Raw genomic sequence first — 25,073 nt, forward strand, 5'->3', positions numbered from 1 at the left:
AAATATAAGAGTTCTTGAGTGTAAAGTTGCCACACTTTCCACGCAGGTATTTGCAACTCTAGTCTTAGGAAGTTGGAGCCTCAGGGAAGCTCTGCCCTCCTCCAGGGTGTTTCTCAGCCCCTCCAGTGGTCTTGCTGCCCTGCAGGGCCTCACTCAAGGGGCTCCTGAGGCTGAGGCATAGGACACGGACACAAGGCTGCCCATTGCCGGCACAGGAAAGTCAGCCAAGAGGGCCACCCCACCTAGGCCTGCCTGCCTGGCCTTCACACCCCACAGCAGGTGGTGGGTCCCCGGCCAGGCCTCAGCTTGGCAGGCTCTTCACAGGCCCTATTCTTATGTGGAGGTCGAGGGCCACAGTCTACATGCTGATTTGGGGCTGGAGCTCGTCTTGGAAAACCTGGAGGCCATGTGACTTCTCTCCATGTGAACGCAGGGCCCCTCCCAGGAATTCCAGTCCCTTCCAGTGCCTGGGTCACTCTTGGCTCAGTCCTTGGGCATTGAAGGCCTCGCCCTCACACTAATGCCTTCTTCCCACCCAGGCTTCAGGACTCGGAGGAAATTCACCTGCCTCTCAATGAAACCCAGCTCGGGGGGGGGGGGGGGGGGGGGGGCGGGGGGGGGCGCACCGGGACGTGGACAGCTGAGCTCCTTAGCCTTATCTCCTCTCCCTGAGATTTCTTGGGCATCCGAATTGTTCCCATATTCCTGTAAACTGTGCAGGGGCCCCAAAGACTCCACCCAATTTGGCTCAGGCCTGGGGATGGCAGGAAAAGGACTGGGGTCTCATGGCTGTGGGACCTGGCCTCCAGGGGCAGCGAGACAATTAAAGACAAATGAGGAAGCAGAAGCCGTATGTAGCTATGTCCCAAATAGCGAGTTTGGGCGGTTAGAAAATAGTGATCTATCTGTAAACTTTGAAGAATTTGCAAAGGGGAAGGTGGGGAGAGAAGCGTCTCAGGTGGGGCACTGCCCCCTGGGCGAGGCTGACCCTGGGCCCAGGCTCAGCCACCCCTCACTGCTGGCAGGCCTGTTAGCAGACAAGCCATTTCAGTCTCCTCGTCCTTCAGGGCTGCACCAGACGCCATAAATTGAAGAGCAGAGAGCAGCGCTCCCCAGGAAAGCCGAGAAGCAGGTCGTAAATACCAAGCTGGGCTGCTGTCATGTTTCAAATTCGAGTCGCCGTGCTGGCCCACAGCAGAGTGATCTGCTGGCCCCTACGGGTCCGCTGGCCCACAGGCTCTCTCAGGCGCATTCACCCAACAAGAATTTCCCCAGCACTGCCCTTTGCTTCCCAGTATTGTGGGGAAAAGGGGGGCTGGTGTCAGGTCTTGTTACTAGAGTCTGCAAACAAAGCTGACTTGAGGGGAAGAGCTATAGTGGGGACATCCATGCCCTGAGCAAGGCACAGGTGTCATTCTGGCTCCATAACAAAGCACCACAGGCTGGCAGCTGACACAACAGTTTCCTCGCAGCCCTGGAGCCACACCCCAGAGGCCAAGGTGTCAGCAGGGCTGTGTCTTCCCTCTCTCTCCTTGGCTTGTAGATGGCTCTTTTCCCTGTGTCCTCACGTGGTCTTTCCCTTGTAACGTCTGTCTCCAAATTTCTTCTTTTTATAAGGACAGCAGTCAGATTGGATTGGGTCCCACCCTAATGGTGTCATTTTAACTTAATTACCTCCTTAAAGATGCCATCTGCAATTATGGTCCCATTCTGCAATACTGGGGATTAGGACTTCGACATATGAGTTTCAGAGGACACAATTCAGTCCAAAACACTGGCTGAAGGAGGTGGCCCTAGAGCAAGACCTGGTGGGGGGAGCAGATAAGACCTGGCCCTGCTGAGGTGAAGGGCAGGATGTCATAGGAAGAAGCAGCATTGGCAAAGCCACGGGGCGCGTGGGGTGGAGGGACAGTGAACAAGTGCGCAAAGACAGAGGGCCAGGCGGAGGCTGGGGCAAGAGGCTGCTGCTCGGGCTGGGGCTGGGGGCAGGCGATGGGCGAGGCCAGTGGGAGTGAGGCGCAGAGATGGACCATCCCGCGCACCCTTCCCGGTGCCCAGCTCACAGGAGGTGCTCCACGGGCGTTGCTTAGCGTGTGCGCCTGCGGGTGCGTGAATGTGGTTCTGGGAGTAAAAGAACATCTCAGAGATGGCAGGTCCAGCAGCAGCCCTTCCACAGGTGGGTAAAGCGAAAGGGAGTGAAGAAGAGGGGAAGAGATTGGAGGACGCGGGTGGTGTGTCAAGGTCTGGGACCAGGGTGGAGTCGGGGTGACGCCAGCAGCCTGGGGGTAAGCTGGTCAGTGCCGTCCATGGCGCTGGAGCGCAGGAGGCTCCAGGGAGGAGGGGAGGGCTGGGCAGAGTGCTGCCCGGGGGGTGGAGAAGCACGGAGCACGGTTCCGGCCCCCGCAGCTGCACCAGGCGAGATTCGGTGACCGCCTGGTCACAGCCTCTTCCCTTGAGGCACTAAGGCGAGATCCTGGCCTTGCACTGGGGCCTCTGCACCTCCCCCAGGACCAGTTCTTATTGTCTGCAGGTGGGAAGCTGCTCTGCACACAAATCCAGAGGGAACAGGGGCACTCAGGGCCTTCACTGCAGACCTGGTCACACTGTGGGCTCCAGGGGGTTAAAAACAGTCTACTGGGGAGACAGACAGAGCAGCCCGGGATGGGGGCACGAAGGGAGCCCAGGTGCAGGTCCAGAGTCTAAAGGTTCTCGGCACCTGCGGGGGCAGCTGGTTCCTGCTGGCTCGGTATTCAGAAAGTGGCCGGCTGTGCCTGGGGCCCCTGGTGGTTGTCAGTGACGGGGAGGATTCCAGGACAGAGGCCTGGGGAGCGGAAGGACAGAGGCTTGGGGAGGGGAAGGAGAGAGGCCTGGGGAGGGGAAGGAGAGAGGCCTGGGGAGGGGAAGGACAGAGGCCTGGGGAGGAGAAGGACAGAGGCCTGGGGAAGGGAAGGACAGAGGCCTGGGGAAGGGAAGGACAGAGGCCTGGGTTGGGGAAGAGAGAGGCCTGGGTTGGGGAAGAGAGAGGCCTGGGGAGGGGAAGGACAGAGGCCTGGGGAGGAGAAGGACAGAGGCCTGGGGAAGGGAAGGACAGAGGCCTGGGGAAGGGAAGGACAGAGGCCTGGGTTGGGGAAGAGAGAGGCCTGGGTTGGGGAAGAGAGAGGCCTGGGGAGGGGAAGGACAGAGGCCTGGGGAGGGGAAGGACAGAGGCCTGGGTTGGGGAGGGGAGGGAGAGAGTAGGCTCCGTACTAAGATCCCCAGCAAAACAGCTGGAGCAGAGGCTGGAGCTCTGGCTTCCTGGGCTGAAGTACAAGGGCCACGTGGATCCAGGCTGCCAGAATCCCACATCCAGCGGCGACAAGGAGGCCCCAGAGAGTGTGAGGACAGGGATGTGCAGTGAGGGTCGTGGATAAAGGCAGTGCCCAGGCCCGGGCTACCTGAGCCCCGTTCCCAGGGTTCCTACTTCCTGCCAACAGCAGCCACAGTTTCTGTTTCTATAAAACCGGAGCCCACTGTCTACCTGGTAGCTTGTCACGAGACTGAAATCATATCCGGTTATTTATGGAGGGACAAAGCAAATGACAAGCTGCTGGTCCCTGACACGGAGCAGTCTTTCAATTTACCACTTACTTGTTCACGTACTAGTGTTTCTTCTTGCTGCTCCAGGCCCTGTGGCAGGCCCCGGGACAGGGAAAGATGTTGCCCGCCCAAGGAGTCCCCTGCCCGGGCTGGGGGGGGGGGGGGCACAGAGGAAATGGCAGGAGGCAGGAGCTGGTGCCCAGAGATGCGCCAGGCTGGAGGGCAGCGCTCGCATGGGGATGGCATTGCATCCGGAATGCAGGTCCAGGCTCTGACCCTGGTCCCACAGAGCCTGACCCACGGGCTGCAGCAGGAGCCACAGTCTGCGTGGTAAACCGTCTCCCAGGCAATGCTGATGCAGGCTCCAGGGCCCCACTGAGAATACTCGGGCAGACAGTGGCAGGGCAGAGGGCAGAGGCACTTGCCCACTGCTGCCCACCCAGTGGTTTCAAGACAGGGGCCCTGATTCCACTCCCCTCCGCAAGCTCAGCCTGAGACAGCAGCCTGGCCCAGCTCTCTCCCAGCTCAGCCCATAGCTTCTTAATAACTGTGAGGCCAGTGCCCACCTCCGACCCCACCCCTGGAGGGCTGGGGCCCCCCACCCGCCTGCATCGGCAATGCCACAGACACTGCTCCCACCCTGGGAAAGCCTCAGCTCTCCTCACTCAGACAGGTGCTTTCCCGCCCACTCACGGTGATGCTCACCCTGGCCTCTCTGTGCTCGGAGCTCAGGGGACAGAAACCCAAGACCCCAGAACAGTTGCTGACCCCACTCGGGACAGCAACTGCTTCCCTCAAGCTCAGCCAGCAGCCGGGAGCAGAGGACAGGAGATTGGATTTGACCACATTAACATGCAGCCAAGCAGGGTACAGAAGCGGGAGAAGTAGGCTCTTCGTATGAAAATCCTGATGAAATTTGTTTTATATAAAATCAAATCTCTCTAAGCCCAAATCATTTTTCCTCTAGTAAGTTCTAGGTACACAGGACAGGCTGAGATCCAGTGTGTGCATGTGCGTGAACTTGCGTGTGCATGAGTGTGTGTGTGTGTGTGTGTGTGTGTGTGTGTGTGTGTGTGTGTGCGCGCTCACATAAGTGCATTGTTTCCATTTCACTCTATGGGCTGCTGCTGCACCTTCATAGTGGTTCTAGTGCCCTGTGTTCTCCAAATTGTCTCCTTCCCTAAATCTCTGAAAGCGCAGAGAATCCTCCACTGTCCTGCTCCAAGAGCTCGTTCCGCCCCCAAACTTGTCGATGCAGACATTCCTGTCCAAGCCCCTTCACTGCCATTTTCCAGAAATGCATTGTTATAAATAAACAGCTCTGAAAAGACTCAGGGTGTTCAGTCCTCCGGCGCTGTGCCAGGCGCACACCGCAGCAGGCACTGCCCGGTTCTCACTGACCCCAGAGCCTGCCATACAGGATTGTTGTAAGGATTTTTTAAACGTATGTAGGTGAGGTAAGAAATCCAGTACCTGGAACACAGGGTGTTCTCAGCAATATAATAATAATAAAAATTATATGGTTACTGACATCCAGTCCCTGCTTGGCCACCATCAGGGATGGGAAGCCATCCCACTGGTTGCTCAGGCCATTGGGACATCGAGTGTGCGCCTCCCTCACAGCCCACATCCAGTCTCTTAGGAGTCCTCACAGTCCTAACAAACCATCAGAAATTGAAACTAAAATGTCAATACCACTTAGAATCTCTTCAAATACACGAAATACTTAGGAATAGATATGACAAAAGATGTCCAAGATCTGAAAACTATGAAAACACCGCTGAGGGAAAGGAAAAGCCTAATTAATGGTGAGAGAATGTATAGCTCTGAGTCAAAAGACTCAACCTTGATAAAGTGCCAATTCTCCCAACACTGATCTACAGATTCAACACAATCCCCAAATTACAGCAGGTAGTTTTTGTAGAAATTGACAAACTGACTCTAAAATTCATTTGGAAATGCAAAGGACCTATAATAACCTGAACATATTGAACAAAGAGCAGAGCTGAAGGACTGGCACCACTTGATTTCAAAACTAATTAGAAAGCCACAGTATTCGGGACACTGCTACAAGCATCACAAGAGACCACTGACAGAACAGAAGACTCGCTATGGCTCTCAAAAAAGGCATCAAGCAATTCAGTAAAAGAATAGCTCTTTCAACAAATGGAGCCCAAACACTGGATATCCATATGTAAAAAAACCCCCACTGTGATCTACACTTGGCACCATAAAGTAAATCATAGACCTAAACATGAAACAAATCATAAAACTTCTAGAGAAACACCTAGAAAAATTCTTTGTGACCTTGGACGAGTCACAGATCTTTTAGACACAACACCAAAAGCATGATCTATGAAGAAAACGTGGATCAGCTGGACTTTGTTAAATTTAAGATCTTCTGTTCTTTGAAATATCATGTTAACAGAATGAAAGGCAAGTCACAGATCGAGAGAAAGCATTTGCAGATCACACGGCTGACCAGGACTCATATCCAGATTATATGCTAAAACTCCCAAATTCAACAATGAGAAAACCCAGTAAAAAAAATACGCCAAGTATTAGAAAGATACTTCACCAAAGAAGAGATGTGGATGGCAAATTAGGCTCATGGAAAGGTGCTCACTATCATCAGGAAACTGCAAATTAAAACCAAATGGCAGGTCCCCACACTGCAAAGATGGCCAAAGGACTGATCTGATCCTACGGAGCATTGGCAGGGCTGTGGAGAAACGGAAACTCACACCCAGCAGGTGGGAATATGAGATGGTACACCACATTGGAACACAGTTTTCTATTTTCTAGAAAAATAAGCTCTCCCGCACAATGTGAAAGCAACCATACACAACACAAAAATAAGAAATGAACGAGTACATTTCATATAGTTTTCACATCACAGAACATTATTCTTCTGTTGATGTTTTTAAACATTTAAAAATATTCAAATCATTCTTAACTTGCAGGCTGCATTGAAACAAGCCCGCAGCTTGCTGCCCTGCTCTTGGGTAAGTACCCAGGACAGTTAGGTCTGTGAGGCGCATGGAGCAATCTCAGGTGCACGGCCCCCCTGGGAGATCGAGGCAGCAAAGCCAGCTCCAGATTGGGAGGAATCCTCTCCCCATTTCTGCAAGGAGCTCAGTGTGACTGGGGTTCAGCAAAGTTGAGGGGCACAGCACAGGAGGTTCAGGTAGTGGGACTGCTGGGGAAAAGAGCAGCCTTCAAGGGGCTGGAGGTGACACCCGCAGGGAAGCAGAGCAGGGGAATGAATCCCTGGAGATCTGATGCTGAGGGCACAGTGCACCCTCAGGTGACCCCTAAAATAACGGAGAGTTCCCATCTAAGTGACCCTCCACTGTGCAGTGGGGAACACATCCCCCGAAGGCAGGGCGTCCCCATGTCTCACACGAACCACAGGCTGGGAAAGCCTGGGGCACCGGGCCCATGGTGCAGAGCGAGCACAGTCCACCTCCCAGTGCTGGGGCCTCGCTCCTCAGGAGCCTGGGTGCCCAGGGCGGTGGCTGGCGGTCACATCAGCCCCGCTTTGCCCTGGGGGGCAGGGTGCCGCCCCTGCCTCAGCTCACACCCCCCCTCCTTGGCCATTCCTTCCAGTCCCAGTGGCCCTGGAACTCACACGCAGGAGTTGCCCCTTGAGTCCAGGGACAGCGCTGTGGACCTGACCCAAACTGGACGCCCACATGGAACCTGCTCTCGCACCCGGCTGCGGCCAGGCCCCCAGGGCCACTGCCCCTTCCCCGGAGCAGCGCAGCCGCAGCCGGGGAGAAACTCCGCTGCCGGGCTCCGGGGGCCCGGGCCGTGCGTGGGGCTCGCCGTGAACAATGAGGCAGATGGCGAGCTCGCCGCTTCCTGTACAACACGTAATTAGGTTAGATAGAAACTAGCTGTGTCTAAGTGCTATAAATGTCTAGATTAAGCTATTTTGAAAGTGCCGAGCACTTTGACATTTGAGAGTTCAGAGTAATTGAGGTATTGAAATAAAATCGCTTCTGTTATTTAGAAGGTCATTATCGTCTGCAGCTAGATGTATGAGGACTATTTTCCACTCTAGTGAGCCGTTCTCCCTGGCACAATTAGTACCGCTTGAGCAGAGGCCTGCTGGGGACTCCCAGCCGCAGCCCCCACCAGAGGCCCAGGCCGCCGTTAGACACAGGAGCAAGGGAAGCCAAGGGAGCCTCCGCCACCCTCAGTCAGCACCCGAGGGAGCCGCCGCCGCAGACTCAGCACCTCCTGTCCACCTGTCCCGGCACCGCAGCTCTCTGCACTTCTGTCCCATTCTCACAAAAGGTCTCCGGGACACCACCGATGGCAGAGGCTTGCAGACGGAGGAGACCTGAGGCCACCGAGGTGAAGGAGCAGGGCTGTGGCCAGTGGGTGGGCCTGGGAGGCCGGCCCCGCATTGCACAGGGTTCTCTGAGCAATCGGCACACTCGAGGGGTCTGCCAGCCTTTACCATACCAGCTTCGTTAAGCCTTGCAACCATCTCAAGGAAAACATCTCCATTTCATAGATGAGAAAACTGAGAAGTGAAGAGGTTAAGAAGCTGGAAATAGCAAGAAAGTGGCTGGGAAATACTGTAAGACTCACAAAAATGAAGGACGTCCCCAGTGCCTAGCTGCTCCACACTCCCCCTGGCAGGTCAGCAGCTCTGGCCTCTTTCTGCCGCGTCCTGACCTTCCCCAGCCGTTGGTCCTCATGCCCTTAGGCTTCCTCTTAAATAACAGACTCAGAGTGGCCTCGCTGAGCTGCTTGAAAGGGTAAGTTTAGACCAACAGTCCCTGGGATGGAGACTCTGCTGGACGAGGGTGCTGGCAGAGGCCTGGAGGGGTGCTGGTCACCCTCACGCCTGCGAGCCTGTCCAGGCTCATCAGTCACAGCGACCCCGTGAAGATACAGCTCAGGAGCAGACCTCAAATAATGCGCACCAAAGACAGCAGCTTCTCTCCAGTTCTCACCCAAGACATTCACCCCTCCCCAAATTGTTCAGTTAAACAAATAGAATGTTCTTAACTACAAATTAGATAACTAATTTAGTACTAAATTATATCCTTGGCTAGCATTAATTTAATATGTCACAATTTCTAAATGTTCCTCAAAGAGAACCTTGCCTTCCAAAGCCAGCCTCATCTCGGCAGATGGGACCTATGTTCTGAGAGGGGGATGAATGGCAACAAGGCATCCAGCGCACACTTACTGGGCATCCCATCGGAGTGAGGCCTGTGCTGGGCAACGATAAGAAACCTTAAAATGCATCCTTTGAAAGCAGGGTCTTGAACAGATATTTGTACACCTTGCTCATGGCAGCACTATCCACAAGAGTCAAAAGCTAGGAATGGCCCAGTGTCCATCGACAGATGTGTGGGTAAAATTGGGCACTTACATGCAACGGACTATTACTCAGCCTCAAAAAGGAAGGATATCCTGACACAGGCTACAACATGGGTGGACCCTGAGGACATCACGCTGAGTGCCAGATACAAAAAGACAAATACTGTGTGAGTCCACTTATGTGATGTGCCTGGAGTGGTCAAATTCAGAGACACAAAAAGTAAAGTGGTGGTTTCTAGGACGTAGAGGATGGGGGTTGGGAGCTAGTGTGACAAGTGCAGGGTCTCAGTCTGGGAAGATGGAAAAGTTCTGGAGATGGTGGCGATGGTACAACACTGGGAATGTACTTAACGCCATTGAACTGAGCACTTAAAAATGGTTAAGATGGTAAACCTTATGTTATGCATATTTTGCCACAATTAAAAAAAATTAAATATAAAAGCAAAGAAACATGAGTTCTAGTGTGGATACTACAGATGGTGAGTGGCAGCTCAGATGACAGGGTATAAGTAATGCATTTTATGTTTGTCCACTTGGGCTTCTCTGTGGTTGAAAGTTCTATTTCTCTCTGTTGCAAGACATCATTTTTGTGAGCAGTGAAGTCCCACTGAGCTATGCAGAGGAGCTTGAGCCCAGCTGAGCATATGAGGTAGCAGGGCACACAGGGATGTGGCGTCACTGGCGTGTGGAAGGCACATGGCACGGACTGGGAACCTGAGCGGGCTGGGCGGGCTGGGTGCAGGAAGGCCGTGGAGATCCCTTGCTTGTGTTAAGTAGTGGGGAAGGGCTGGAGTGGTTGGAAACTAGGCCAATCGCTGGCCCTTCCTCCAAGAGTATGGAAAAAAGATGTGTTGAATTTGGGGAGAAAACAATATACCAGGGACACCCTTTATAAAATGCCAGCAACCTACAGACATGAGCTACTCTTACTACCCATTCCAGAGCTGGGGAAATGAAATGTCTCCTCTGTCAGCCTCTGCATGCTGGCCTGGACTTGCCTAGATGCTGAGCCCAGGTGTCTTCAGAGAGGCCGAGGCTTCTCCGGCAGACCTAAGACCTCGCTGTAGTCTCTGATGGCAGTGGCTCTAGACACAGCTGGTGAGTCCCGAGCCGTGCGGCCAGGCCCGAGCAGGCTCCTGTGCGCAGGGAACAGCACTGCTCTGGAGAAACACGTCAGCTCCTCCTTGTCCCACAGAAGAGGAACCTCTGCAGGCCTGAGAAGGGGGGGCAGCTCGGCTTCTTGTTGGGCCTGCCCCATGGCCAGAGGCTGCTGCCAGCACTGTCACCCAGACAGGCCTGTAATTGCTGGCTGCCTTCGATGGAGCTGGCAGAGGGGCCGCCAGAGGGCAAACACAGCCGCGCCTTTGCTGAGCTGTGGATGCTCCGGACAGTGCGGTGGGGGCAGAGGATTCGGAGGCCTTCAGGGAGGAACAGAATCTGTAGGAAAAATCCCCTCCATGTGGGTTGTGGGGTGTTTTTTTTTAGTTTTCAAAGCACCTTCCCAGCCCCCTTCACTGTTCGATCTCTTTCTAAATATTGAGAAGTGGGTTGGTACTAGGCTCTGTGATAGGCAGTAGGAACAGCGTGGTGACAAAGCAGACAGGGGCCTGCCCTCAATGGGACTCACTATCCCCTATGGGGAAAAAAAGCTGTCATTTAAATGCCATGTTCCCGGAGAGAGAGAGCTGGCTAAAGAAGATGACACGCCAGAGAAGGACCAGGGTCTGCAGACTGACTGCAGGGCTCAGGGGAGGCCTAGGAGCGCTCTCTGCTTCAGGCCTGTGCTCCATGTGCTCCCAGGGCCATACAAATTCCAGCTACATCTCATCCCCAGCAAGCTGAGCACAAGTTGATGGGAGAGCTGGTCTGGGGGCTTGACCTCTCAGCACAAGCACTGCTGGTCCTGGGCCTGTGGGCGGCCCCTCTCTTGGGGGCAGCCCCTCTGGGAGCCCTCCACAAGCCTGTCCCTCCCCTGCTGTCTTCTGAGGCTCATGTCCAGGGTTGAGAAGTGGGAGCGCGCCATTGCCCTCAATGCCACAGGTGGACTTGCTCCACATGGGAAGGTGACTAGATCTTGGTGGCCCCAGCCATGTTTCACATGAGGACTCTGCAGGTCAGAGAGCTCAGTGGGCTTCTCAATGACACATAGCAACGAAAAGGCGGGTTACGATTTGGATCAGATATTCTGACTCTAAATCCTATTGCTCATGTGACCGAGGGACAAAAGCCAGAACAAGAGCCAAAGAAAAGAAATTGTGTAAAGAATGCCAGACCCTGACCCTGACCCTGGCTTCGAGCCAGAGAGAACGGCTTGATGTCCTGGCTGGTCCACAGCCAGCTTTTGGCACACTCGCAAGTAATCACTTTACTCGCAAATGGAACAAAGGGACAGGGAGAGAGGGAAGGAGTGAGGATATAAGAAGAGAAAGAGCGGGATGCCCGCCAAGGTTGGATTAGGAGGAGAATGAGTGGGAGTGTGAGGAAAGGCAGGAGAAACTGGCTGTGGAGGAGAGGGGAGGGCCCCGGGAAGAAGGGTGGGTGGAAGCGAGAGTGGTCCCCAAGCTCTCCTGACGGCCACCAGGGGGCGCCTTCAGCCGCGAGTAGCAGAGCTGCTCTCCAGAGGCAGGAGAGGGGCAGGTGGGGAGGCAGCCTGGGAGGGGCCGGGAGAGTGTCACCATCTGATAACCTAGGAAGTCCCAAACCTGGGTGAGTTCCCTGCGGACCATTCCCGCTCGTCAGACGCTGTCACCGGTCAAGCCGGCCCTGAACAGGAGCGTTTAAATCAGCAGAGGTCTCCTCTTTACTCACATAGCTGAACAAATCGTGGACAAATTCCAAGTAACAAATGAAAGCCAAACGTAACCAAGCCCCCTTCCCTGGGGCTGGGAGTGGGAATTCCAGGCTTTTGGGAACTTTAAGGTAAAAGCTGTGTGTCTGCACTGGGCCTTGTTCCTCCGCCAGCCATCGTGGGCACAGCAGACCGCCCCTTCTACTGCAGCTTGCAAGGGACGTGACCAGCCTCCCTCCTCACCATCCAGTAGATCGATCCCGAGCGCGGGCGTGAGGCCCAGCGTCCCTCTCTGCCGTCTGCTGTTGAAATCCCAGTTAAAGGCCTGCGGCCCACTCCCCGGCCAGGTGGCCTGTAGTCCTCTGCCTGCGCTCCCCAGGTGGGGCTGACGGGCTAGCACCCTGCTCTCCCACCGGGATGTCCGCATGCAGGCGGCGAGAGCAGGGCCCGAACCCCTGCCTCCTGGCGCATTCCCGACCTGCTCCAGGGCTCCCCTCAGGCAGACACTTCCCCCAAACCGTCCGCGCTCGCCCTGTCCTCTGATTGCCGGGCACTTTGGGATTGCTTCCTTTTGGTTCTTGTACCACATAGATCACCAAAGGCAGGCTGGGTGCCATCGCAGGGCCCTCAGAACAGGGACCCCGAGAACCAGAAACTCTGCAGGGGAGACTGGGCAGCCCTAGTCCTTACCGGAGTCACAGCCCAGGCCTGCAAGAGGGCGGAGCAGAGTGAAAACGGTGGGTCTCCTGGAGCAGAGCCTGGCGGGGGATGAGGTTGGGAGGCATGGAGGGCCAGGCGTGGGAGGCACGGAGGGCCAGGTGCGGGAGGCACGGAGGGCCAGGCGTGGGAGGCATGGAGGGCCAGGCGCGGGAGGCATGGAGGGCTCACGGAGGGCCAGGTGCGGGAGCTGAGGCAGAGCTTGGCGGAGACCGCCAGGCTGAGAGCGGAGAGCATGGTTCCAGCTGGGCTCTGCCACCAACCAGTCACCTCCCACGGGAAGCAAGTCCTTCCTATCGCCTCAGTTTCCCCAGCGGTAAAGTCACAGTGTCATCATGATGCAAGTAGGAGCCTGGCACAGGGTCTCTAAGGTTCCATGCTCAGGAAACTGAGGAGAGCGTCAGACCCTCACACGCACAGACACACAAACTCCTGCCTAACATTCCCGTCTGTGTGGAGCCTGAGGTTCACGCGGGAAGCCCCACTGCCAGCCGCCAGCAGCGGGACACCGAGCTGAAGGGGACGGCAAGCGGGCTCCTCCGGCAGCAGCCGCGGCCCCGCGCACACCAGCCGCCCGGCCTTCTCCCGTTTGCCGATGGGGGACACCAGCCATAAAGGTTAATGTGGAGGAACAAGGTGCGTTTAACCAAAGCTGTAAACATCTCTAATCTGTTTAAAACTGTAGGGTGCAGTACATTAACATTTAACAATCAGACCCTAAATCGGCGTGAGCTAATCGAGCTGTGTTTATTAGAATGCGGGCTCCGAGTGATCTTTTATCAATGACAACGGAAGGAGCAGGAGCCCACCCTGCCCCTCACACCGCCCTCCGCTAATTAAGTCTCCAAAGCACCCCCACGAAAGACACTGACTTCCCGGAAGAAAACGCGCTGGGCAGGGCAGCTGCGCTCAGCGCTCAAGCCTGTTAGCCCCACGCACGATGGGAATTGTTTCCCCAGCAAAACAAACTGGTTTTAAAAATGTGAGATGTACAATTAATTCAGAATAAGCAGAGGCTCACCCTCTACTCTCCTGGACCTCTGCGGAGCTCACACTGCTCGCTTTCCTCCTCAGAGAAACTCCCAGACGCGCTCTCGGGCCCCTCCGCAGCCTCCGGTCCCTTGCTCTTCTGGTCCTCAGGCTCCTTGTCCCCTTCTGGATCTGCCAGCAGGGGCTCCCCCCATTCAGGCCTGGGCGCCTTCCCTCCCGCTGGGCCACCTCTCCCTGGGGATTTTGTTCAAAGTCAGGGCTTCAGCTGTGACCTCTATTCTGAAGACACGCCCCCTACAGGGGCTCCAGGTCCACATTTCCCAACAGCTTACATACTTGCCACGCGACGTGTGGCCCGGGGACCAAAAGCATGAGCAGTCCCTGGGAGCTTAGAAACACAGACTGCCAGGCCCAGACTTCCGGAACCCAAATCCACTCTGACCAGAGCCAGGGGACTCATGCACAGGCTAACGTCAGGGAGCCCTAGGCTCTCCTAGCCATCGGGGCTCCCACTGCAGCTCAGATGCACATGTCCACACGGAAGGCAGCCCCTCCTCCACACCATGAATTCCTTGTTTTCCACCTTAGTGAGCACCTCTTGTCTAGTGTATGGAGAGGGGGCGTGCTGGGGAGTCAATATCCCCACCATGTGGCTGCTTCACCTTATAACAGGCTCCAAATGTCACAGAGCTGGGTCTCCGACCCTGGCCTCCTGGGTCAGGATAATGGAAAGACATCATGTCCCATGGGAAGCTAACCTAAGGTCAGCGCCAGGACAGAAAGGCTCCCTCAACAGTCATGTGGCAGGGCTCATTTGAGTCTCCACCCTGTGCCCTCTCCCTGCTGCTGGCAGTGTTGCTTAGTGCTGCCCCAGGCCTGCTGGTGTCCCTCCTCCAAGACTGAGGCCCCTTCCATTAGGAGAGCATGAGTCCTGGGGCCTGACGCTTCTCCACTCATTGAGAAGGTGTCTTCAGGGCCCGGAGAAGCCCCTCAGAGAGCGCAGTGTAGCTGGCGCTCGTGGCTGCAAGTTCATTCTTGGAGGTGATGTAAGTGGGCTCCCTGAGTGCTGACACTCAATTCCCTCGCTTCCATGCTGGGAAGCCACCTTGATGCAAACGGTGTTAGGCAGAATTCTCTCTGCTGCACAATGACTAGCTTGAATAAAACCAGGAATTAGGTAGTAGGAAAATGGGCTGGTTTATTGAATCAAAAGAAGATCTGAAGGAAAGAGGAGTTGGGATTGAGGGGCTGGGGCTGGGATCTATGTGTCCAGGACATTCTCCCCCCGGCTTCTCCCAGCATCTCCTTCATTCTCCCAGGCTTCTCACTTGGTAGGAGACACCGCTGCAGGCAGACCTGATGTGTGGCATCCCCGCTTAGCTGCCCGAGGTGGAGGGTACTGTCTTTCTCCCAAGGATTCTGGTTAGCCACACGGCCTCATGCACGCTCTGGAACGATTCTGTGCCTGAGCATGAGCCCACCTTGGCCCAGCTTAGGTTGTAGTCATGCACGTCAGGCCTGAGTGATGAACAAGTCATGAACAGTCTAAAGAGCGTCAACTGGTTTAGTGTTCTTACCACAAGTGAGTCTTGGGCTTATGATGTGTGGGATGACCCAGATGACTGGGCACTAAAGTACGGTGTCCCGCACGTTCCTCTGTTGCAGGCTCGATTCCTGACCCCAGCCGGGGCAGGTGCAGGAGGCAACCAGTCCATGTGTCTCTCTCATGTTTCTCTCCCCCCCTTCCCCTTTCCACTCTCTCTGAAAAGCAGTAGATAAAACATCCTCGGGTAAGGATTAAAAAAAACTAAATAAATAAAAATATGATGTCCCACGTCACTGTCATTCCAACAAGTTCCAGGAGTGCATAGGTGTGGCTGTTTCTTTCCTGCCCTATGAGCTAACAGAATCACGATACTTTAATGAAGAGGTGATCATAAAGAAACCCCAACCCTCCCCCCACCCCCCAGCAGCTTAGTGCAGGGCTGGGGTACCTCTTCTCACCTCCGTGCCTCCTACAACTCCACGCCACGCACGGCCCAGGCCACAACCAACCCTGAGTGTGGCACTCTGCCTGAGAGAAGAGCCACGTTCTGAGCACAGGCTCTTATTTGTTCTAACTCCACTTGACTGTACAAGCAACTGTCATGTGGAAAATGCCCGGGTCGTCGTTCCCATAGACTCCTTATAGTAAAGCAAGTCCAGGGACTTCTAACTTCCATTTGCATGATGCTTCTTACTTGCTCTTAGAAATGTCATTGCATGTTTAGTGGGTATATTTGGTAGAGAATGAATGAGTAGACCCATTTTTTAAGTTTACTATGATGGTAATGTCAATATCTTCCACCTCAAAGGAGCACTAGGGACAAGTCATGCACTGCTCCCAGTCCTGAGCAGAGCCTGCACGGTTTGCTTCTGGAGGTCACACAGGACAAGCTCTGCACAGACGTCGCGATAGCTCCTGCAGCTCCCTGGGGAAGCATTTTCAGTAGGAGGACGTGGTCCTACAGCTTCCTTTTATACTCTATGGTGGCAGGTCCCCCACTCACACACCTTAGTGGGCATTTGTGCAGCTATGACCAGAGTTTTGGAGAAAGAGCATGAATTTAATTTATAACAATGATTTGTTAGATCAACTGGAAGCTACCAGTTCTTAAAAGCTGTTCTTCTGCCCAGCCAGGCGTGGCTCAGTGGTTGAGCAGTGACCTAGGATCCGGGAGATCCTGGTTCAATTCCCGGTCAGGGCACATGCCCGGTTGTGGGCTCGATCCCCAGTAGGGGGCGTGCAGGAGGCAGCCAATCAATGACTCTCATCATTGATGTTTCTCTCTCTCTCCCTTCCTCTCTCTGAAATCAATAAAAATATTAAAAAAAAAAAAAAAAGCTGTTATTCTTAGTGGAATATATTCATTTCCATGTGTGATGGCCCTAAGCTCCCACTGAATTTGAGGGGTTGGGTTTGGGGGTGGTTTAAGTTCAGTTCAGTTCTGCAGAGGCCCGGGGGCTTCCTACTTATTGCCCTCTCCCACCACCTCCTCTTCACATGCCCCACTTTCCACTCCCACCTGGCACCCCCAGACCCCACTAACCCATATGGCTCTTTGTGCAAGTCAGGAAATGGCCTCACTTCCTCGAAACATCAAGTACCGTCATGTTCTGTGGTTGCTCTGCTGTGAGAGCCTATGATATGATGCCTGTGATGATTATGACATGAATGCTGTCTAACCACACCCCCTCCCTAAAGACACGCTCTGGGGGGTCCTTCCGAATGGGCCTTTTCTTCAAAGGCTGTGTGGTGTATTCAGCACCTCTGAAACCTGGCAGAGAGGGAGGGACTGAGATGCAGTGTAGCCAGAGAGACTGGCTTCCTCTTTGTAAAGTCAGGTTGTCATCACTTTGGGAAAATCATTACCTGTCTCAATTTGTATGCTCCCCAGTAAAGCCCGAGAGGGATCATGAGCTATTGTGGGTCTGCAGGAGGGTCACTGCAGAGCTAAGCTCAAGGGCAAATATTTATGTTTCAAGTTACTGCAACGAGAGCCTTAACTAGTAAAGAAACATTCATCTTGAAAATGCAAACTGGCTTTAGCATGGATGTTAATTTGGGTAGCAATTTATAGTGTCCAGAATCCCGCACTATCATTAACCCATTTCAAGAATCCTATGAGACGTTAAGTCACCTTTATATAAACAGGAGTCTGAGACAATTAGGGGATAAGATACTCAACCAAGTTCAATTCACATGGTTGTACAGAGGAGCACAGCTCACACTCAAGGTTGTGTTTAAAGTATATAATTTATCACATATACGTGGTCCATACAAAATCAAACAATGTCTGTAGTGTGCATAGTAACCACCCAGAGCGTACTCACATGGAAAGTGTCCTTAACAACACTGTTGACAGGGTGGCCTTCCCCAAGCAAGGACCATCTTCAGTGAGGCCCCGGGCATCACACAGGTCCAGAGAGCAACTTCCCCGCATGTGTATGTGCCACAGGTTCCACCTGACCCCACCCAGACCCACTGGAGTTTGCATGCACGGTTGAGTTGGGCGAGGTGCTCTGCAACGGGAGGGCCCTTAGGACTGGATTTTCCAGCTCGGCCTTCCTTCTCACTCTCCTACCTTGGGGGAGCCAGGCAAGGCTCTGCTCTCACCTGAGACATCCAGTCAGTGTTGGCAACCTTGGCACACACCCAAGAGGCCCGCTTCCTCCAGCGTCTCTGATGGCAAACTCCCCTGCTCCTCTGGAAGAGCCTGACAGGACCCTGGAGGACGCCAGTTTCTGCGGAGGGTGTCAGTTTCTCGCTAGTAGAGTCCACGCTGCCGAAGGGTGGGAGCCCTCAGCACGGTGCTCTACGTGTCCTGTGGTTTGGGGCGATCATGGATGGGACAGGCACTGGGTGTTCAGAGGCGGTTCACTGTCCGTTAGACCTCGGACTTCCCCACAACGTGCCTCTCTGCCCTTAAATCGCAGGCCCAGAGCATCGGTTTAAGACAAGAGATGCCATCTGGAGTGCAATTTGCAGTAAGCAGCCTGTGCTGCCCTGGGCGCCCCAGCGATGTTATCTGATCCCCTGAAAACCAGTTAGTACTTCTCTACCGTCCCCCGCGCCGGGCCTACCAGGCATTTCCTCTAGCTATACACTGCGCTTCATATCACGGATACAGGAAGGATACAAGATCAATATTAAGATAAAAAATTAAAATCCAGAGAAAGATGAAACCGGGAAGGGGTTTGGCTCAGCAGCGAACCTTCTTGGATGCTCTCAGAAACGGGGTCCTCACCCCTCAGGGCTCGGAAGCCGAAAAAACTGGTCGCAGAGGATTTGTCCAAGGGCCACGGCCCCCCTCTGGAGGAGAGGAGCCTCGTACCTCTCTCAAGGCACCGGGAACGCCCCAAGAGAGGGGTCCCCACCACACGGAAGGCACAAGTGAAATAGGAAAGCGAGGGCGCTGTGGCCAAGGCTTCAGGCAGTGAGCGGCCGGGCAGCTACAGCTCGTTCTCCTGGAACAGGATCTGCGCGTAGACGGTGCTGCTCGGGGCGCCGGCGGCCGCCCGGCGGGGCCTGCTCAGCTCCAGCTCGGCGTAGGTCAGGTTCTCCTCGGCGATCTGTGGCTGCGAGACAGACACGGGCGCCCCGTCACACGCTCGTTGCGTTTGGGGGGTGCAGGGGGAGAGAGGAAGGAAAACTTACAAGGACATAAAACCTCAGAAACACAGCGACATACATCTCACCGTCCTGGGCGGCACACGAGGCCTGCGGGAGGCGCTATGGTTTCTTTTCAAGTCAACATAGAGCACTAGCAAAAAATGACTGAAGATTAGGCCAAAGTAAACTTTAATTCTGAAAAGTGAAAGTAATGTCACTGACAGTCTCTGACCAAAGGAAAAAATATAGAGACAGAAACAAAAATCTTAGAAATTAATAACAAAACTAGAATGCTACCACCTAGAGATTTTCTTAAATGGCCTACCTGTCTAAAACTAAAATTTCAGAGTATCTTGAAAATAATGACGAAGAAACTATTACTTGCCAGAACCTAAAACACACAGTACTCAGAGAAAAATCAGACTTAAATATTTATATTAAACAATGTGAATTAAATGGCTGAAGCAGCCAACTGAAAAAGCTAGAAAAAGAACAAACTAAATGAAAGTAAAGGAGAAAGAACCAATAAAATTAAAACCAGACTGTGTGAATCAGAAAACAAAACAAAACAAAAAACCCAATAGAATTAATAAAAATATCCAAAAGCTTGTGCTGGAAAGCACCAATAATATAAATACACTAAAAAATATATTGAGATAAAAGGGGAAAAACACATAAATGAACAAAAAAGGAAATAAGAAAGGGACTACAATGTAAATAAAGAAAAAAATTAAAATTAAAAAAAAACTACTTTGCTCAACTTATTGCAAGAAATTTGAAATACAGGATAAAATGGGTAATGTTCCAGAAGAATATGAATTACAAACATTAACTCAAAAAAAATATGAATGTTCTAATTACCATCAAGAAAAGAAAAGAAAGTGAAAGAAGGAACATGGAAAAAAGAAGGGAAAGGGGAAAGAAAGAAATATTGTCAAAAACTCTCTCAAAAACACCAGTGCCAGGCAGTTTTATACAAGTTTCTAAAAAAAAAAATTTCTTTAAGGAACAGATAATTCCAATGTAATTAAAATGATCTTATGCATTAAAAAAAGAAAAAAATTCACATATTTTAGAACAATCTAATTTATTAATATAAATTTTAAATCAAATTTACTCAGAGAATGAAGTATATTAAAAGTTAGATAATCATGTTAATTTTATTTAGAGAATGCAAAGATGCTTCAATATTAGAAAAATCTATTAATTCACAATAGTAGATAAAAAAGCCATTTTGTTATCTTTATAGATACTGGAAAGGTATCTAATAAAATTTAAAAACATTTTTGTTAAAAACGATTTTTGAATAAAGTAGTCATAGGTGTATATATTTTCTTACCATGTTTAAGTAACATGATTGAAATAAATATTTAGCGATCCAACTCCAGTGATATTAAAAATACAAAGCTGCAATCATTCAAATACCGTAGCACCGCCTGGGCGGTGCGCTCCATTGCTTAGGCGTCGCCCCAGCCGCCAGGAGGCCGCCAGTTAGATTCCCAGTCGGGCACACGGCCCGGTTTCGGGCTCAGAGCCTCGCAGGGGGCACACAGGGGGCAGCTGATCGGTATGCTCGCACCCGGAGGTTTCTGTCCCTCCCTCTCCCTTCTGCTCTCTCTAAAAATCAATGAAAATAACTTTTAAAAAATACTGTAGTACTGGCAAGTGAATAGATATATCAACGGAACTGATGAAAAAGTCCAGAAATTAACTCAAATGTTATTTGTCAATACATGGTGGGGGATACTTGGCTAGCCATTTAAAAAAAATTATATCTCTATATCTGTCTTGATACCAGAGAAGTTCCAGATGAATTAAACATTTCAATGTGGAAAATAAACTCATAAAAGTGCTAGAAGAATGTGTGAGAAAATTTTAAAAATAATCTCATCATATGATGTGTATTTTAAAGTATGATATAAAGTCCAGAAGTAATAGAGAAACTATATGGACATTTTCATAGGGCAAAGCACTCTAAATAAAGTCAAAGGGCAATTGGAAAGAGGGGGAAAACATCTGTAACTCCTACCAAAGGGCTTTACAATTCAACAACCCATCAGAAAATTAAGAGAAGTAACGGGCAGGGCCCAAAGGTTCATAGGCGAGGAGACAACCAAGGGGCAGGTGCGGCGTGAGAGTGCCTGCCAGAGGACAGAGCTGGGATTTAAGGTCAGCTGACACTTCCCTTTTGTCTTTGGGGACCGTAAACTGGTGGCTGCCAGAGGGCAGGTGGGGCGGAGAAGGTGAAGGGAAATGAGCCGCACAAACTGGTAGTTAGACCGTCAGCCAGTGACGGGCCGGCTGCGCGGCGCAGGGGACAGTCAGTAAAGCCGCAGTGGCTCTGCAGGGTGACAGGCGGGTGCCCGACGCATCGGGGCGATCGCATCGTAAGAAACACGAATGTGGAGCCGCTATGGTGCACCCCTGAAACTAATGTGCATGTCATCTATACGTGAATAAAACGTTAAAAAAGACTGCCGCAAGAAAGAGAAACACGCCCCTTGCACACTGTCAGTGGACCTGGCCGCTGGGCCAGCAAAACCTGGCAACAGGTAAACGAGCGTCAGCAGAGGACCGGTGCGTCCCCACGGCCAGCACGCCGGTCTCTACGGGAACAGGGGGCCCTGTGCGCCCCGCGTGTTCTACCGCCGCTGGTGCAAAGTGTGCAAGCGACAGGTGTGCCGGCATCTCCAGGCTCCCCAAGCCCTCGGAGCCTGCCTGGGGAACAGAGAACCTGGGGCCCCTTTTCCCGGGGGGGGGGGCCGGACGACCCAGGAGACCTCCCCCTTTACTGTATACGTCTCTTTATACTTTTTGAATCTTGTGGAAGGAACATGTATTTAAACAGCACAGTAATTAATTCTAGTTCATAATTAGAAAGATGAAGGAACTGGCTAATCTGTGGTCATAAAGGATGGTCATGAAAGGTGAAGGAACTGGCCTTCTCACAAGCAGCCCCGTTTCCGAGCCTTGCCTTTTGGCTTTGGTTGTGCTGCTGCTCTGTTTCCATTTTTGCTCTTTTGTGCTTTTACCTCGGTTATCTCACCAAAATTCAGGACGAATGAACCATTTGCTTTCATTCTAAGTTTCTCAAAAGAATTCCAAAAGCAGGAAGCCCCTTTTCTCTTGAATGCAACACGTGCTAGGTTCACGGGGCAGGAGACAGAACATGCCACGACCTCCTCCAGCCAGTGAGTGCTGCAGCTGGCTGGTGCCACCTCCGCAGGCTGCCTCGCCATTTGCACATTGCGGAGCTAAGGACACTTAGAGGGACAGGCTCCTGTTTGTCTTCTGACACCCAAACTCTACATTGCTTCTTAGTTGCCCATACCTTACAAGCCAACAAAAACCCTGTGTGCATCCTGCCTTCGGTTTAATTGCATTTTGCACTCTGGTTCCATTTAGAAATGCCACGTGTACTCAAATAAGTACTCAAAGCCCAACTCATGTAAATTTTAGAGGCAAGATTTATGAAATCATATTGTCCAGGTGTTTTATTACATTACCTTGAAACTGCATTGTTTTCTAGTGTAGATTATCTGTTTATTCTTAAGTTACTCCATTACGTTTGGGTATGAAAAATAACACTAGCTTCCTCAATACAGGTCACAGGCTGGCTTGGCTGGTGTGCTGCATTCATACATTTTTATGATGTTCCGATAGTAAACATAATTTAATAAAGCCAAAGCACACTAAATAAATAATTGCATCTAGAAAAGCAATAAAAACAAATAAAATTAGTACTTTCATAAGTGGAAAGGTACTTCAATTACTGCTACAAGCACCACCACCCCCACCCCATAGAGTGTGTAGAATCATTTCCCTTATGCATATTTCTGGGATATAATAATTTGATTGAAGATATGAGGCAGCACACAGGAGGCTCCGAATTGTGAAGTGTATACAGTTTCCAACAGAAGATGCATAACATCAGCCCTTGGCACCCTTAAAGAACCTCTTGTTTTTCTGGCATGCACGCTTGGCTGTCACAATCAGCCATGTGTTAATTACAGTTCCCAGCGTGTTTAACTGGGAATGAATTCCTAAAAGCTGGTGAACGGGACAAGCGCGGACTCCTCACCAGTTGGCACCACGCTACCTTCCTTTGCACCCAAGTTTTAGTGGAAGGTTTGGGTGCATTGAGAATTAGCTTAGAGAAAAGTACCAGCACAGCAGTGAGAGTGGGTAAGACTAGAACTGGTAACAACTCCAGGAGCCAGGAGCAGATGTAAAGGTTACAGCAACTGCAGCGGAGCGCGGGCAGCGAGACGGGCTGCAGAACCCCGCCTGTGTGTCAGGTGATGGCCCAGTCTCGGCAATTAAGCCAGTCCTGGTTTGCTACGGAATCACTCCCCGTGCCTATGGCAAGGGGGCTCTGAGGACGGATCAACAAGCTCTTCTGTTGGTTCCCTGCCATCTGCTAGCCCTCAACAGGACTCCCTTCAAGCCCCCACCCTGCTCTTGGGGTGCAGGAAGCACAGAAGTGCATGCGGCATCGGCACTCGAGACCACAAACTTAAATGCTCTTAAACTGGCCATTTACAAAACTTTAGGTTCTGCCAAAAGGCAAGGAAAGTGTCAGAAGTAGGCTTTCCTGGCCTCAGACCTGAGCTGGCCTCCTGTCCCTGATGCTACTACATTTACTGGAAGGCAGGAGGGGAAGGATCAGACAGCAGAAGTGGACCAACGGCTGGAAGTCCTGGTAGAAAAAGCCCTTTAGAAAAAGCCCAGCGCTCTCTGGGCCTGCGAGGGCCCACTGCGCCAGGGCTGTTTGGTTCCACTCTTTCCTTTTGCCAGCCCGCAGGCTCCTGGGCAGCTTCTCTCTCTGTCCCTCCAATAAAGGCCTGGCATTTGTGTTCACTGCCTGGTGTCCTGTATGTTCTGAACCCCACTGTTTTATGTACCTCTATTCTCAGTGTTCATACATTTCCAGGAAGGCTGGATAAAGGAAAGTCCTTCTAGCTCTCAGTTCAATGGACATGTTCATGGAGAGGAGGTGAGGAGGGAAGCCGAGGCCATGGTCCTGGCTGACTTCAGAACGTAGGTACAAGAGGCACTTGGATCACAGTTCAGATGTCAGCTGTGTGACCTGGGGCCAGGTCTATCACTGGCCCTCAGGGATCCATCTTGTTGAGGATTTAACTGAGATGATGTATATAACGCCTGCCCTGCAGGAGATGCCCAACGCGTGTGCGCCAAATAAACAAGCGTTTCGGTGTCATCCCCTTCTCACTAGAGAGTTAAAATGTCACCCATTTGTCTATGTTCTGAATTATTTATGGATTACTGAGAACTATGTGAACCAAAGAGCCCTGGATATCTTTTGACAAATGAGGAAATTCTAGAAAATTAGTTGTTGTGGACTGAATTGTGTTCCTGCAAAATCCTTATGAGGAAACCCTAACCCCAGCACCTCAGAGCATGACTGCATCTGGAGATAGGGGTTTTAAATAGGTAGCCAAGGTAGAGTGAGGTCCTCTGAGTGGGCCCAAATCTAATATGACTGACGCCTGGATCAGAAAAGGGCGTCAGGACACAGATCCACACAGAAGGAAGACCATGTGAGGACCAGGGAGGAGACGGCCATCTACAAGCCAAGGAGAGGGATCAGGAGAAAACACCCCTGCCAGCTGCTGGGTCAGCCTCGCCTCCGGCCTCCGGCCTCCAGCCTCGCCTCCAGCCTCCAGCCTCCAGGACCAGGAGAGGCTAATTGCCGTGTTCCAGCCACCGGTCTGTGGTGCTTGGAGTGGCAGCCGGAGCAGCCTGACAGTTAGAGAGGAGGGAGCACAAGGGAACAGCCTTTCTTCAGGGGAGAGAAAATGAGCCACCTGGACAGGGTGGGTGTGTACAAGAGTCAACACATTTTACGTGGACACCGGAGGAAGGGGACCTGGACTCCGTGAGGAGCAAGGGCTGGCCCAGGTAGTGTCCCCAGCACACAGGCCTCTCCCCCCAGCTGCCCTGCCCCGCACGGCTTGGCTTGACTCCCTGCCCCCAGCCCAAAGATGCACGTCTACTCACGCCTCCTGCTGTGTCTTCCGGGGACACAGAGGATTCTTCACAATTGTTAAATTTAATTTTCTTAAACAGCATGCAGTACAAGTGAATTTTTAGGTGGGCAGTGTATGCATTTCACACGCATACAGACTACTGGCCACCTCCATGACAGGACCCACAACAGTCCCATCACACCCCTCACACCACCCCCATGGTCACGTCTTCCCTCCAACTCTGCCCCTGGAACCTGATCTGTTTTCTGTCACTATGGTTTTCTCTCTTAGAGAATGTCATATGTGAAAGGAATCCTACAGTGTGTAGGATTTTGAGACCATTCTTTTTCTCTCAGCATAATCCCCTCATTCATCCCAGTTGTTTATATTAATGGTTTGTTCCTTTTGACTGTTGAGGAGTATCCTGCGGTGTACCACGTGCCACAGTTTGCCCATCTATTCACGGGCTGAGACATTTGGGTGGTTTCAAGTTTTTGGCAGCTATGAATAGAGTTGC

At 52.1% G+C, this 25,073-nt stretch overlaps 1 protein-coding gene across 3 annotated transcripts in view; it reads right to left on the minus strand.

Annotated features, from left to right (window-relative positions):
• Positions 1 to 17,191: 17,191 nt before the first annotated feature.
• VSTM4 (V-set and transmembrane domain containing 4) overlaps positions 17,192 to 25,073 on the minus strand; it is an 86,921-nt gene continuing 79,039 nt past the window's right edge. For all 3 annotated transcript variants that reach the window (XM_081158421.1, XM_081158422.1, XM_081158420.1), the window contains one exon: positions 17,192 to 18,532. In XM_081158421.1, coding sequence (XP_081014547.1) covers positions 18,407 to 18,532 — 126 coding nt within the window. In that variant the 3' untranslated portion in view covers positions 17,192 to 18,406. The remainder of the gene's footprint in view (positions 18,533 to 25,073) is intronic.

The sequence above is a fragment of the Miniopterus schreibersii genome (genome assembly GCF_964146895.1).
Source record: "Miniopterus schreibersii genome assembly, chromosome: 14".
NCBI lineage: Eukaryota > Metazoa > Chordata > Mammalia > Chiroptera > Miniopteridae > Miniopterus > Miniopterus schreibersii.